General features: G+C 46.5%; 1 protein-coding gene across 1 annotated transcript; it reads left to right on the top strand.

Moving 5' to 3' along the window:
- Nucleotides 1-107: 107 nt before the first annotated feature.
- ccdc191 (coiled-coil domain containing 191) lies at nucleotides 108-16,475 on the top strand (the record flags this gene model as incomplete). Its single annotated transcript, XM_083655020.1, has 16 exons — nucleotides 108-146; nucleotides 258-393; nucleotides 490-642; nucleotides 1,381-1,559; nucleotides 1,761-1,984; nucleotides 3,650-3,794; nucleotides 5,058-5,248; nucleotides 6,312-6,609; nucleotides 7,642-8,063; nucleotides 8,325-8,407; nucleotides 9,578-9,660; nucleotides 9,846-9,947; nucleotides 10,133-10,276; nucleotides 14,135-14,287; nucleotides 15,099-15,253; nucleotides 16,236-16,475. 16 exons carry the CDS (start codon nucleotides 108-110, stop codon nucleotides 16,402-16,404), a joined length of 2,676 nt encoding a protein of 891 aa, XP_083511146.1. The 3' UTR covers nucleotides 16,405-16,475.
- Nucleotides 16,476-16,716: the final 241 nt, after the last annotated feature.

Genomic DNA, 16,716 nt, shown 5'->3' with positions numbered 1-16,716 from the left:
CAAGCAGGCAACTGGTGTCAGAGAGACCTGCTTTTTCACAGGCCCCATGGTGTCTGAGAAACTGACTGTATCAGTTTAAACTTTCAATCATTTTCTTTCAATAATAGATGCATTTGAAGAATGGAGATATTGATGAGTGGATGAAGGTGAGAAGAACCCATTGGCACCCTTATGTCTCGGTGCAGTTGTGTCTGTGAGAGCATTTAACACGTCTGTTTGCCCATATCCACTTCATTCATGTAATTTATTCTCCTCAGCGAGTGGAGTTGGCTTCTGAGTTTGCTGTGTCGGAAGTTTTCTCCCACAAGAAAACTAATTCAGGAATAAACAGCCAAGCAATTGCGTTGCAAAGCGCCGACCAGTTAGAAGATCATGATGAAGCTTACAGTGAAGGTAGGTCAACCCATAAAAACAATAATAGAACTGTCTCTAGAGAAGTGTTAGACTGAACAATGCACTGCAGGTATTTGGGTTTGTTATGTCTTGCAGCTCAGGCTCTCCTGAGTGATTGGATGGGCAGTAAGATGCGGCTGGAGCTGGAGATGGGGGAAGATGATGACCTGATTAGCTCCACTGAGAGGAAAAGTCCTGTTGTGTTGGCCGCTGCTCAGCCTACTGCCCTGGACTACAGAAACTTTGACGGTACTCAGCAAGCACTGCACTAACCTCAGGGCTGAGGCCGATCATTTTCAATCAAGGCTAGTTCAAATTCAGCGTCATTGGCCAGAATAGGAATTGGGACTAATGTAGAAGGTACCGAGATATTGTAGTAAAATACTTGCAAGGCTGGTGAAGAAAACCTTTAAAAAGGAATAGTTCACCCCTAAAATGTAAATGTAAATCAACTCAAACCAAATCAAAGATAACATACACCTACTACCTACTAAGGGTGGCGCAGTGGTAGCGCTGTTGCCTCACAGCAAGAAGGTCCTGGGTTCGATTCCCGCCTGGGACGCTGTGGCACAGAGGCCATGTTCTCCCTGTGCTCCCCTGAGGCTTCCTCCCCATATGAACCCCCACTAAATACATGCAAGAAGATTGCACTGAGCAGCGACGAAGACAGAAGATGGTCCCCAGGTGCTGTACTCAAAATGAGCAGACACTATTTCACTAGCCACCGTCTGCATGAGTGTGTGGGGTGGGGTGGGGTAGGTAACTGGTGTCGTAAAGACGGGTTTGTCCATCTTCTTCTTCTGCTCATGTAGTAGTGCTGATGGACATACAATATAAACAGTTCAGCAAGTCACTGTCTCTGCCCAGTAATGTTAGACTTAACGGACCACTCCAAAACTCTCCTGAACTTTAAATGCACCTCAATTGTGATCAAATATTTTAAAATCTCTTTCTCACTCACTTATTCATACAAAAATACATACTCAGACCTGTACAACCACCTGGCTGAGGAAGAGGAAAACGGTGCAGTCCACAGCTTCCTACAAGACCTGATGGAACAAGAGGTGTTGGACTCTGGGGTCATGCAGGACCTGGCACTGGACACTGAAGAAAAGAGGGGGGAAATGAGAGACCCCAGCATCACCATGGAGGCACGACACCGACAGGTACATCACCAGAATGACACACACACACACACACACACATTCTTTGAGTTGCAGAAGAGCTGTGAATGCAATGCAGGGTGGGGGGGTCCTAAAGGAACTCACTGTGAATGTTGGCACTGAGTGAAGTGACTGGAGCAGTGAGTGCGCCCCTGTGCTGTGCGCTCTGTCAGTCACGCTGATTGCTGCTGTTTGCCACTGAAGGTGCGTGAGAACAGGGCCCGGCGCGACGCTGAGAGGCAGAGGCAGCAGAGGGAGAGGGAAGCTCGGCGGGTGGCCAAAGAGGAGGCGCAACGGAGGGAGCGAGACGAGGAGACGAGGAGAAGGCAGGAGGCACATAGGCAGGAAGAGATGCTGCAGCAGGAGATGGTGAGACTGCGTCGCCAGATGGAGGAGAGGAGAGGCCTGGAACAGCTGGTTAGACAGAGGTATGGGAAAATGTCCTCTATTTATGTGGACTTTTTTTTGAATTGGACGACTATGAGAAACTTGAGCTGTACTTCAGGAAAGGAACCTTTTTGTAGCAGATTTTATTTGTCAGGCCTGGGAGAGAAGACAGAATATTTTGTTTGGGGAGTGACTGCACGTGGCCCCGGGTCTTTGGTCGGCCTGACACCTAGTGGTGGGGGGGTGGGATGCTGCACTCGCCTTCTCTTGTTGGATGATGTTTGTGCCAAGTGATGTGGGCTTCATAGGGGGTAGTCTCGCTGGCCAGCCTCCTCTCCCTTCCGTCCGAGGAGTCTGGCGCCACAGGTCACCATAACTGGGATAAACCCGTCCCTGCTCTACTGTGCTCTCCCATTCGAGCGACTGTTTCGGTGGCAGCCGGATGTCCGCTCCCGGCTTATTACAAACTCTGTCATTGGCTCCAACCATGTCAATCAGAGCGGCTTCCGCTCCCTCATCCCTGTGTGTCGCTGTAAATACAGTGCCCTGCCGCCTCAGTGAAAACAACAACGCTAACTAGCTAGCAAGCTAACGGCAGAAACCTACACGCTAGCTTGTTGCTACACGCTGAAAACGGCAAGTTGGATTGTTTGAAACTATTTTCCAAGCGCACTGCCGCTAAGCGCTGCCCATCTCAATCCCACTATGGAGACCTGTGGCGCCAGACTCCTCGGACGGAAGGGAGAGGAGGCTGGCCAGCGAGACTACATAGGGGGTGACATCATTGTGATGTCTCAGCCTGTCGGGCTTCATAGCGGGTGACATTGTGATGTCTCAACCTGTCGGGCTTCATAGGGGGTGTTTGTGCCGGGGTGGTGTCACAACCTGTTGGAGTGGGGGGTGACGTCACAGGGCACAGAGGCTGGCGTGGGTGGCCGCCTCTGGCCAGTGCCATGCCCTGCTTTTGATATACCCTGCTAATGATAGGTAATGCACTGGATTGTTTGAACATTATGTAAATGTACGTATATGAATCATTTTACCGCAGCAACGGTAAAAAAAAAGGTGTCTTGTAAACCCATAAGGGTTGGGCACTTTGTGTGCATGACACGGGAAAAAAATCCATCAAATCAATCAATCCACAGCAACCACTGAGCACCTGCTGCTGTGCAACATCTACTCCCCACGTCTGAGATGACATCAGAACAACATCTACTCCCCACGTCTGAGATGACCATCAGAAGGGGGTTGATTGTAGCATAATGACAACAGAAGTGAGCTTATGATGAGCAAGCTCCCCTCCCCAAACAACTGCTGCACAAGTTGACTTGAGAAAAGCACTTGACCGGGCTTTTCAAGTAGAGCAGCTCACCAGGCCATTGCTACAAGTGTAAATGTGTCCTAAGCCACCCGTCATCATGAATGCCCTTCCCTTGGGTGAAAACAAATTCAATAACGATTCAATACAACAACAATACAATGTAATAAATACAAGTTCAATGACGGTGCAGAATTCTGATTATTTCTGAGACACAAATCTAAGACACAAAGCCAATGCCATCGCATTGTCTTGCTAGAATATAAACAACAATTTAAAAATGTCATTACAAATCGCGATTATTTTTTCCTGCCCCGTGATACGTATCATCACATTTTTATATTGCAATATAGGCTATTGAATTTCGATATAACATTTCATCCCACAGGGAGAGGGAGAGGCTGGACAGGCAGAGAGCAGCCAGAAGCCTGCAGTCAGACCCCCTGCTTCCCACAAAACGGCAGCAGAGGGACACAGAGCGACTACACAAAGAACAGCAAATTCAGACCAGGGTTCACATGCACCACCTGAAGGTTCGTACTTATACCCTGTGTGTGTGTGTGTGTGTGTGTGTGTGTGTGTGTGTGTGTGTGTGTGTGTGTGTGTGTGTGTGTGTGTGTGTGTGCGCGCGCGCACGTGGAGTGTGTACATGAATCCATGCTTCATTCCCATAATTCTCATTCATATGCATCTGAGTGAGTGTTTGTGGGTGTATTCACACCTCTAGGTTGTTTGCTTTGGTCCGATTCAGGGGCTTAATTGATATAATTGTTGCATTTGTGCCTTGGTTCATTTGTGTTCACACAGCCACAAATCAAACGGTCCAAATAGTATTGCCAAGCCTCCTGGATCGGCCAGGAGGCACTCCGGTAGGCTAATAGCCTCTCGGGATGGAAAAAATTATTCCCAGAGATTTTCCTATATAATTATAAGAATGCGTTTTGTTAGACCTACATTGTAGGCTATGTTTTTAAATGATAAAAATGCTCGTTCTTCAGGCCATTACGCACAGCGCAGCTGACTACTGCGGGGACACCCCGGCATTCCGAAATGTCGGCACTCCGAAATACCGGCATTGTCGGAATGGAGATCTGTCTCGCAATTGCGAAAGAACCCTAACCCTCTCCCAGCCCCGACGTCTAAACCTAACCTCTCCCACCCCCATGCCTAAACCTAACCTCCTGCAGACCCTAACCCTAACCTCTCCCACCCCCCACGCCTAAACCTAACCTCCTGCAGACCCTAACCCTAAACCTAACCTCTCCCACCCCACGCCTAAACCTAACCTCCCCCAGAACCTAACCCTAAACCTAACCTCTCCCACCCCTGTAGGCTAAATAACTCAAGATGCTATGTCGGAATGGCGGACCTAATATCTTTCGCAATGGCGAAACCTTTTTTGGAGATAAAAAGGGCCGCCTCTCCGAAAGCATAGAAGTCAATGATCGGAACGCCGACACTTCGGAATGGCGAGAGGACCCCAACTACTGCAGCTGGTTTATCAAAGAATGTGCACTGTTTCCTGCAGTTGTGTCGGATCGAGGTTGGATCACGTTCTCACCACAAACGAACCGCACCAGAGTTCGTTTAAAGCGGACCGAGACCACCCTTTCTTGACGATCTTGGTCCGCTTGTTTTGGCCTGCATCCGCGTGCGATTGCTGTGTTCACAGACTTGCTGTGAACCGCACCAAGGGGGAAAACGCTCTCTGTTTCGGAACAACTGCTCCAAACGAGATAGGTGTGAATACACCCATAGTTTGTGTGCCTGGCTGCATGCATTTGTGTGTTTGTTAGTGTCTGCAGAGGCACTTCGCTGGATGGTATTCAGTGCTGTTGGACCAAAGGCTGCGTGTGGGTAAGGCTGCGGCCCTCTGTGACTGGAAGAGACAGCTGAGAGCATGGAGAGCATGGCGAGCGCTGGTGTGGGCGGAGCAAAAGCAGCGAGAGATGGCGAGAACAGAGGAGGAGCTCCGAGCTGAAAACAGGCAAGGACTGAGGAGGGTGTTTTGAGTTTCAGAGAGGTCACTGAGCCTGTAAACATGTGATGCTATAAATCCTAAACTACAATTTTACCTACATGTGTCCTACCTAAACAGAAGGAAATTGTCAATTGATACAGAATCTCTGGAAAATACTCACTGATTGACAGAAGATTTACACTGTTGGGGCGTCTGGGTAGTGTAGACTAAAAGCAGGCCCGGGTTTAATTCCCGGCAGCGGTACTTCCGGCTTGGTCAGACGTTCGTACAGACATAATTGGCCGTGTCTGCGGGTGGGCAGTCGGTGGGATATGAGTCCTGGTCGCTGCACTAGTGCCTCCTCTGGTCGGTTGGGGCGCCTGTTCGGGGGGAGAGGAACTGGGGGGAATAGCATGATCCCCCCACGTGCTACGTCCTGCCGGTAGAACTCCTCGCTGTCAGGTGAAAAGAAGCAGCTGGCGACTGCACAACACGTATTTGAGGAAGCATGTGCTAGTCTCTACAGCTCTCCCCAGATCGGCAGAGGGGCAGAGCAACGACCGGGACAGCAGGGGGAATTGGCCAAGTAGGAGAAATGGGAGAGGGAGGAGTTGATGAGGGAAGTGAGAAAGGGGGATATGTCAGGGGAGATGGACTGTAGAGGAGATGAGGGGATAGGATCGAGGGGGCAGGAGGTGGCACGGGATGATTGAATGATTTTGAGGAGTTCGTCAGAGGAGAGGGGTGAGAAGGAAGACAAAGAGACAGGAAGTTGCAAGGTAGAGGAGGGGCTGAGAGAGGAGATGAGATTGGTTGGAGGGGGAAAGGATGAGCTGAAGAAGAGAAATCATTGGCAGAAAGGGAGGAAGAGGGTTAAGGAGGGATGTGAAGGTGGAAAATAGTTTGCGGGGATTGGAGGCAGAAGATTGAATAGTGGAGATGAAAAAGGAGGATTTGGCTTGAGAGACAGCAGAGGTGAAGTTGGAGAGGGAGAGGTGGTAAGAGGCGAGGTCACTGGGGTTGTGGGTTCTTTTCCAGGTTCTTTCTAAGTGAAGGCTAAAAATAAAATCCCAACTTTCACCTCCTCTAGACGATGCCAACTGGCCATGGAGAGTGACCGAAGGCGGTTGCTAAGGCGATGTCTAAATGATTGGCAGCTGTGGTGCCGGATGGAAAAAGAACGACGACAGCTTTTGGACCAGCAGCAGGAAACTCGGCGCAAGATGGCTGCCCTAATCAACGCTGCGTCCACGGGCAAACTCAAGGCTACAGAAACCACAGCTCACAAGGCACTAACGGCTCTACCTGAGGCATCCGACCAATCAGACACGGAGAAGCTGAGAGGCGTACTCACAGATGAAATTATCGGCAGCAACAACGGTAGACAGGTAACGCCAAAGCCCTAATAAGCAAAGCAAGGTCAAGAAATTACCTTGAGAGAGTTCACACGCTATTTCAAGTCAAGTCAAGTTTATTTGTATAGCCCTAATTCACAAGCATGTCTCAGAGGACTTCACAGAGAATATGTCTAGCTAAATCTAGCTGACACAACAGTAACAATTACAGTAGTAATAATAACAACATGATTGAACAATCAATTAAACTCTGAAGAAGACACCGTGTTGAAACATCAGTATTGATCTATGCACCAAATAAAGACTTTATAAGATGATCCGCATGCTCCAGTATTCTATCTGATGAGCTGCACTTTCCTCAATTTCATCATCTGGGGAGAAACGTCCTCTGCTGAAATATTCACAAGCTTGCTAGCTTTCACCAGAGAATGAGAGTGAGAGAAAGGAAAAGAAGGGACGGTGTAAATCAGGGGTCTCAAACTCAAATTACCTATGGGCCGCTGAGTGTCCAGTCTTGTCACAAGGGGGCCACTTCATGTATTTAAAAAAAAAAAGATAAAAATGCAACCGTTCGAATTCTCAACATTAACAATTTATTCATTTATTTGAGGGACAATCTATTTTTTACATTGTCCCTAAAAAAAGAAAACAAAGTCCCTCAAATAAACATAAATTGTTAAGTGACTTTTTTTTCTGGACAGACGATATAACATATAACAGAAGTGGAGTATTGGCCAGAATGACATGAACATTTGGAAACTTATTCAGCGGGTATCTTGCATGTTGCGTTCAGGTGCATTGTAAAAAAAAAAAAAATTTGCAATTCCATCGCGGGCCACACAGGGGGAGAGGGTGTGTAGAGCAGATGTAAACAATGTAAAAGAAAAGAAAAACAGATCAGATGATAATGGAACCGAGCTGGAGGGATAGTGGAACGGGAGATGTAGACACAAAGCAGTTCAAGGTGGAAGCCTGGAGCTGGACTACGTCTCCGCAGATAAGATACATATCTCAATATGTATGTTTTCCTGGACCTAAGCCAGGTTTGATCTTGTTTTCATGTAGGAAGATCAGCACAGATCAGGCACTCTGACACCCGCCGCCTCCGCAGCTCATCAGGAGAATGCCCCAGCGGGCGCTGCGGCCCGGCCGGGCCAGCCGTGGCAGGTCACCCGACGCCACGTCACCCTGACTGCTGACGAGCTCCGCCGGGCACAGCACAGAGGTGAAGAGGGCGGTCGCGCCACCCGCTCTGGAAGCGCAGAGTTCCAGGGCGTCCGGTTTGAGCACAGGCACGCCGCGCAGCAGCACACCATCACACAGCAGAGGAGGCTTCTCCGCGAGCAGCAAGAGCAAATTGTGCGGCTACGGGAGGAGCAGAGCATGATGGGGTTGAAACAGGAAGCGCAAAGAACACAGCTGAGCCGACTGTCAATCCCTGCAGCATCCAAGCCGATTGGCTTCAGCTTTGACCCTAAAGAGCAGAGGTAGGCTTATCGTACCTTAGGAAACAAAGAGGCGCCAGGCTCTCTGTGCTAGTTTTAAAAATAGTCGTTACAATATATTAGATTGTATTTTCCACAATGTTTTATTTTTTTACAGAAGATAGTGAAATTCAACACCGCACACTGACTCAAGACCTATGGCTTGAAAATGTGTGAAAGTTGGCTGGGAGAACGTTTGTCTGAATCTAGGGCTATTGTATATTTCACATCATCTCTTCCTTCTTTGTATGTTTACTCTTCCAGGGTCGATGGAAAATCCGACATTCGCTGTTCGCCTCCCAAGAACGCAGCCAAGCACCAGCCTTGCCCCCATCCCACCGTCACGGGTCAGTCAGCAAATTCCTCCACTCTGCCACTGGAAAAAAACGATCCACAGTTCTCCTGAAGGCAGCGCCCGAGTGTTTACGTCAAATTACGTGGTCAGAATATGAAGGGGCAAACCTGCACATTTGCACTCCTCAGATTACAGAAGAATACCTTACGTTGTTCTCAACGTCAAACCAATCCAAAACGAATTTAGTCACTACAAGTTGGAAAAGTAGGGTCCAGGTTGAAAAATACCAAAGTTACTCTTTACGACTCAAGAACTGAGGAGACATATTTGACCTTTGTTGCTGTTTTTCTTTCATTTCAGGAACATTGCATATATTCATGTCTTAAATTTTAGCGATACAGAGGATTATACATGCTTTTATTTGATCTCACCTGAATTGAATATCTTTATTATCATTGTACCAGCCAGGTGCAACCAAATTAGGTTGCGACTCTCATAATCGATGCAATTAAAAATACATTAAAATGATTTAAAAAAAGCAACAACAATAAAAACAACAACAATACAATAGTAGCAAGAAGATTGGCAACATGTAAACGGTGAGACAGTTGCGGCTCAGTGTGCAAAGTTAGGCAGTGCTAGATGGTAGAGGTAGGTGGAGGTAGAGCTGCAGTTCAGTGTTCAAAGTGCAGGTGTGGAATGTCCGTCACTAGCAAACAGTAATGTGCAATGTGCAAAAAAGCAGTAAATGTGCAAAAAAACAGTCAATGTACAAAAAACAGTCAATGTACAAAAACAGTCAGGCCCGCGTACAGTGACAGTGCAGGGATGTATGGTTATGGCAGTTGGCAGTCGGACAGTTAGAGGACAGATTCAGGGCAAATATGGCTCTGGGGATGAAGCTATTCCTTAACCTGGAGGTGTGGGCGGATAGGATAGTCTACACTACCCATGGAGCAGTAACCTTTGCAGAAGAGAAAAAAAACGGTCCACAGTTCTCCTGAAGGCAGCGCCCGAATGTTTACGTGGTCAGAATATGAAGGGGCAAACCTGCACATTTGACTCCTCAGATTAGAGAAGAATACCGTACGTTGTTCTCAACCTTTTCACACAGAGTACCACCTCTGAAATGACCACCATATGAAAGTATGAAAGGGAGGGAGCCCCGCGTACCACTGGTTGAGAACCACTGCCTTATGCTGCTCTGTCCCTCTCTGTAAAGCCATGGAGGAGCGTGCACGTCAGCGCCAAGAGAGAAGGAGGGAAGTCGAGGAAGTCAAGAGAAAGAAGGAAGAGGAGAAGCTGGTGAGAGACGGGGGGGATGGGCGCAATTTAATACTTCTGGTGGGAAGTATTAAATTGCTTTCTATGACCGCAGCAAGTTCTAATCGTCTGAGATGGCTTTTTGTTTTTGCGGGGTGAGATTTGTCTGTGTGTGTGGGAAGGTGTAATAGTCTGAAATACTTGGGGGGGATAATATTACATTTCAGGCTCAGATGGAAGCCGCTGAGGAGGAGAGGCAGATAGAGGAGGAGGAGGAGAAACGCAGAGCAGCAGAGAGGAGGAGGGAGGAGAAAAGGCAGGAGAGAGAGGTGAGAAATAATTCATATTTGATCAAGGAGACTGATAGACACGAGTCACGAGTCACAATACAAGAAGCTGTCGTCGCCTGTGAGTGTTATAGGATGACTCACAGCAGGACAGCACTCTTGTGACAAATGTTAAGTAAATATCACAGACACCAACTGTGTGTGTGTGTGTGTGCGTGTGCGGGAAGAGGGAAGAGGAGAGACAGAAGCAGTTGAAAAGGGAGCAGGAGCTGCGGACTCTGGCCCGGCAACACTACCACAGAACCTTGTTACTACGGCGAGGCCTAGCACCATGGAAACGCCTCCTTCAGCTCACACAAGCCAACATTCAGGTACTCATCAGTCATGTTGACACACATAAAACAAACTATTTCCAGCCAGATTCAGCCTGCCCATGGTCCTCTAACTCCAAAACGTATTAAAGGGTAACTGTTTGTCAACCTGGACTCTATTTTCCCAACTTCTTTTGTCGTGACTCATCGGTCCAGTATTCAGCGAGATCACTTCATCCGGCAGCCATGCGGAATGCGAACCACTAAAAGCGTCTGTTTTTGCCGCTGACAGGCTCAGATTGTTATTATGTGTCTGACAACATGGAAACGAGAAAAATCACTTTTCTTTACGTTTTGCTTGGTCTGGTTTGTTTGGTCTGTGTATAACCAAGTTCAAAACCAAGACCAATCAAACACACACGCACACGCACACACACACACACACACACAATCCAAAAAACAACAAATCAAAGTCAATCCAATCCAAAACCAATTTAGTCGCTACAAGTTGGAAAAGTAGGGTCCAGGTTGAAAAATACCAAAGTTACCCTTTACGACTCCAAGAACTGAGGAGACCTATTTGACCTTTCTTGCGGTTTTTCTTCCATCTCAGGAACATTGCAAACATTGATGTCTTAAATTTTAGCGATACAGAGGATTATACATGCTTTTATTTGATCTCGCCTGAATTTAATATCTTTATTATCATTGTACCAGCCAGGTGCAACCAAATTAGGTTGCGACTCTCATAATCGATGCAATTAAAAATACATTGAGGCTGCTTTCTCACCGGGAACGATTGCTTTCGTTCCGTTCCGCACCCGGGAACGATTGCCCCCCTCCCCTCTCCCCCGCTGGTCAGCTTTCACATTACAACATTTCTTCCGCGCTCGGAAACGGAACAGAGTGCACTTGCGTTATCAACTATGCCTGGAGTTTATCCTTGCCCGTTTGTTGTTTATGAGGTTCAGAATGGTTGGCTTTCACACTCGCAAGTGTTCCGTGCCTGGGCACGCCAAGGCGCTCCCCAGACCACTTTTTCAAGTGGATCCTGTCACGGTTCCCTGTTGCGCGCCCGGGGCTTGGAACGGAACGCAACGCAACGCAACGCAACGTTCACACTCATCAAATGTTCAGAAACTGGGGTCAATTTGGGGACAAGTGTGCTCGGGAACGGTACCGGGGTGCCAGTGAGAAAGCACCCTATAATGATAAAAAAAAAAAAAACAATAATACAATAGTAGCAAGAAGATTGGCAACATGTAAACGGTGAGACAGTTGCGGCTCAGTGTGCAAAGTTAGGCAGTGCTAGATGGTAGAGGTAGGTGGAGGTAGAGCTGCAGTTCAGTGTTCAAAGTGCAGGTGTGCAATGTCCATCACTAGCAGACAGTAATGTGCAATGTGCCAAAAAACAGTAAATGTGCAAAAAACAGTCAGGCCCGCGTACAGTGACAGTGCAGGGATGTATGGTTATGGCAGTCGGACAGTTAGAGGACAGATTCAGGGCAGATATGGCTCTGGGGATGAAGCTATTCCTTAACCTGGAGGTGTGGGCGAAGGTGGCCCTGTAGCGTCTGCCAGATGGGAGGAGTTCAAACAGATGGTGGCATGGGTGTGTGTGGTCCATGCAGATGCTGGCAGCTTTCCTTAGGCAGCGTGAGCTGTAGATGTCCTGCAGAGCTGGGAGCTGTGTGCCAATGATCTTCTGTACTCTGGAGACGACCCGCTGAAGAGCCTTCCTGTCTGCTTCTGTGCAACTGAGATGCCACATGCAGATGCAGTATGTTAGGATGCTCTCTGTGGTGCATCAATAAAAGGTCACCAGCAGCTGTTAGGACAGTCCAGTTTTTCTCCGCATCCTAAGGAAGAACTGCCGAGTGGACAGAGTGGAACTCTCCACTCTGTCTCCATTGATGAAGATAGGGGCAGGTTCGTTGTTTTGCGAGTTGAGGTGCAGGTTGTTCTCCGAGCACAAGTTTACCAGGTTTGACACCTCGGCTCTATAGGCTGATTCATTGCCATTAGAGATCAGCCCCATCACCGTTGTCATCTGTGGATTTCACAAAGGTGTTGGTGGAGAACACAGGGACGCAGTCATGTGTGAAAAGCTTGTAGAGGATGTTACTCAAAACACAACCTTGAGGTGTGCCACTGCTCAGCATTTTGATGGACAGATGGGGGACCAGTCTCACCACTTTGAGGACGCTCTGAGAGGAAGTTCAGGCAGTGTGCGAACTATACTGTGGCTTTCGGGGGAGCCGACTTTTGAGGGGCTCAAATTCATAAAAGGGCACGAAATTTGAGGCAATTTGAAGGCCGATTTAGGGGTATAACTCATTTTAAATCAGCACGCTCAAAGACACGGATACAGCTCTTGTCTGTTCCACTTTTCTCTCCAAGAGAGCACACAGAGAGGGAGGGAGGGTGAGAGAGCACAGAAAGGCGAAACGGGCGCACTGCTCTCCATATACACTGCATCCACATTCACAAGAACATGATATCTCTGCCCAACACTTTTATCCACTCCATAACGCACATGTCCCACTCACTGTGAAGTTCCTGACACATTCCATCTCACAAACAGTCCTCCATATGCGGGAGGACTCAGAGGTAGGCTATTCCAGCTTCACCTCGTCGTCACTTTTTCCACATCTGCGTTTGAAGTAGAAGCGACTTGTTGCTGTTCAACTGACGGCTGCTTCCATTTCTTCGTGAATGTAAAGTTTGTCAAACTGCCTTGTTTTCTTTTTGACATCATGCTGTTGTTTTAAATCTGACCTGCCCGCGTGAGTGACGTTTGATTTGCACCTGCGCCGCCACGCTTCGATGTGGTGATGATAAGAAGTCGGTATAGGGGCTTACAGTGAATTTGACAGTGATTGAGCACACTCTGAATCATACGATTAAAATAGCGTAATTTTACGCATTATTCACTATGAAGGTGCAGAAAAAGAAATAGAAAATACATGGGGTAATATATATTAGTCAATAATTTAGAGACCCCCCCAAATTTCACAAGTCAGCCTTTCAGGGGGTCTACTACTTCTTTAAGGGGAGCCAAAGCCCCCCCAGCTCCCCCGTAGTTCGCACCCTGAGTTCAGGATCCAGTTGCATATTGATGAGCTGAGGTCTAGTTGGTGGAGTTTGGAGATGAGCTTGGTGGGGATGACAGTGTTGAAGGCAGAGCTGTAGTCCATGAAAAACAAACTCACGTATGTGCCTTGTTTCTCCAGGTTAGTTAATTGATTGATTTGTACGTGAATTGATGAGAGTCCAGAGAGGTGGGAATAGTGTCTTTGATGTGTGTGAGGACCAGTGGACCTAGAATATTGCAATGCCCAAATGACTGCCTCTCCTCCACCATCTCTCCACTGTTTGACTTTCCAGAATTTATTTAAAATGCCGTTTTATCTTTGAAACCAAAATACATGTATTGAGCACTTAACTATGGATCTGACATGACTACAGTAGAGCTACAGATATATTTTTTAAGACCAGTCAGTATCTGATGATAAAACTGCATGTTTATAGTGGCCTTTTACTGAGACCAGCACCAGTCACACCTGTGCAATAATCATGCTGTTTAAACAGCATCTTGATATGCCACGCCTGTCAGGTGGATGGATTATCATGGCAAAGTTAAAGTGCTCACTAACACGGGTTGAAACAAATATGTGAAAAATAAGCATTTTCTGTGCATAGAAAAGGTATTGTATTTCAACTTGTGAAACATGGGAGCAAAAACAAAAGTGTTGCGTTCATATTTTTATTAAATATTAAAAAAGCTTTTTTGGGCATTGTGAAACGGGAGCTCCTTCATTTCATGCCGTTGCATTGTTTGTACCTGGCACTTGTGATTGAGTTTAGATGCATTCATCATCCTCGCGCATTGGCGCTTTTCTTTTCTGTCCCCGCCAGCTGGCCGAGAGCCATCACAGTCTCTTCCTCCTGAGGCGCTGCACACTAACCTGGCAACAATCTGCAAGCCAGTCCCTGGCTCAGAAACAAGCCTCGGCTGACCAACTGCACCAGCACGTTCTGCTTCAGAGGAGCCTAGGCTGTTGGAAAAGAGTATGTATTCGTCGCACACTGACTGAAGACTCATCCTCTGCCATTGACTATCTGACGTCTGACTGACTGACTGACTTTTCAGGCTATACACTTTTTTTGTATCTCCTCCTCTACAAAAAAAAAGAAAAAAAAAAAGTGCCTGGCTGAGCCACGTGTAACGTATAGGGCAAGCCGAATAATATAAGTTCAGTGTGCAATAAAGACAATTGGCACGTAAGGTATACTTACTCTACGTATTTGCTTACTTAGACGTACTCCACTATTTTGCTCCTATCGCATTTAATACTGTTTATCCCATGCTATGTGTGTTCTTTCTTCTTCTTATTCTGCTTATTTTACTATCGCATTACTACTGTGTATTTTATTTTATGCTATGTGTGTTATGTGAGCGAGTTACTGTAACTTGTCCCAATTTCCCCCCGGGGAGCATTAAAGTCTTTCTGATTCTGATTCTGATACCTGCCCTTACTTAGCTGTTTTCAGCTGACCTGACTTAAAAAATAATAATTAAAATAATATCATTTGGAGCTCTGTTCTAGTGCATTGCCATTACCTTCTTATTTTTTAATAACTTGCAATTATGTTTTTTCATGATTGAGTTACCGTATTCTATTTATTGCAAGTCGATCTGGATAAATGCATCACCTAAATCCCTAAAATGTAAATAGTTTAATTTCAAAATGAAATGAGATATCCAGTTTTAAAACATTGAAACTTCCTCTATTGATATGCAATGTTTTGGAATAAAACTCTTAGGGCCACAGTTTCAAAATGTCATGATCTGCCTCTGAGTGAGTGTTACCTGTTTCAGCTGAAGGACTGGCGGATGATTCTGGAAGAGCGAGCAGAGCGTTTCTATCGTAAACGCACTCTGAGGAGCGTCCTACTGGCTGTCCTGGACCATGTGACCCAGGAAAGACTGGTGGAGTGGGACCGCCAGGAGCTGGCTCGGGAACACAATGACAGGTCAGTGGCTTCCCATATGGACACTGTGTGGGTGCTGCTCTGTGTTCCCCCAAATACCAGTGTCTGCTTTATACAAGATTTTACATTTAAGTGTTTGAACAATTTTCCTATCTGCATTCAAATGGCATCACGTGTTTGTTTTCTTGAAAACATTTTCAATCCACAAATAGAATTGCTTTTTCATTGTGTGGTTAAAACTGTATACCAGTGATACTCAACTTGCGGCCCGCAGGCCACATGCGGCCCGCGGGCGCCCCCTGTGTGGCCCGCGATGGAATTGCAAAAAAAAAAAAAAAAAAAAGATTACAGTGCACCTGAACGCAACATGCAATATACCCGCTGAATAAGTGTCATGTCATTCTGGCCAATACTCCACTTCTGTTATAACATTTCAGTCTAGAATATGGAATATCTTTAAATAATCTATGATTTAGCTGCTAAATTGTCAAATACCGCCGTCTGCTCGCTACCCAGGCACTTATGTATGTACTTTACCTAACTAACTATCCGGTGTGCACAACATTGTCAGACTAAACTCCGGCTGACACCCCAAAAACCTACAATCCGCTACAGAAAAATGTATATTGATTGTTTATTAACTGGCCCCTGGCCTTCTATCATTTCACGAAAGTGGCCCCCGGGCAAAGCAAGTTGAGTGTCCCTGCTGTATACTATATATATATATATACCGTATATATATATCAGTCTTCTGTATATTCAGTCTTCTGGTTGCCATAGTGGCCTAACTTCATGATTTCAGTAGCACTTCCCCAAATATGAACATGATTAACATTTATCATATCAACTTCAACTTCTCATCAACCTCAACTTCTCAACAGAGATCTATGCCACGATGCTCAGTGAATTTCCACCTACTGTCTAAATGCCATTATTTATGAGTTGACTGAAAGTAACTCAGACATCCTTAAATTCAGTTTCTTATTGCTCACTGGCTTCATGCGAGTCTGTCTCTGTGTTTCAGACGGGTGTTGAGAGGATGTCTCCAGGTCTGGCAGCAGCTTCCTGCTCTGCTGCGCAGGGAGAGGGAGAGGGAGGTGAGGCGGGAGCAGCTGAGACGCAAAGTGGCCGAGGTTCTGCCTGACTTCCGCTCCTCTCCACTGGGATGCTCCTGGGGAAAGCCCTCACTGTAGGAGGCAACACTCGTGCACATGCAGACAACACACACAGATCCCATAACATCAATGCAGAGAGGACACTGACACCTATACAAGTAGAAAATAATACAACTGCCCATTACTCGCTCTCATTCACTCACACTCACACAAAATACAAACACAAAATTGAACCAATACTTTTGTTGGTATATATATATAATACAATCTTACAGGTAACTAAAGGATCTGGCAAATATTAAAAAGCAGACTTTCCATCCAACAGCTGACTTTATTGTGTATTGATTTATTAATTTTTCTGTTTGTTTGTTTGTTTGTTTTTTTCTCTCT

The sequence above is a fragment of the Poromitra crassiceps genome (assembly GCF_964638095.1).
Source record: "Poromitra crassiceps genome assembly, chromosome: 2".
NCBI lineage: Eukaryota > Metazoa > Chordata > Actinopteri > Beryciformes > Melamphaidae > Poromitra > Poromitra crassiceps.
This window is presented reverse-complemented; position numbering and strand designations above follow the sequence as displayed.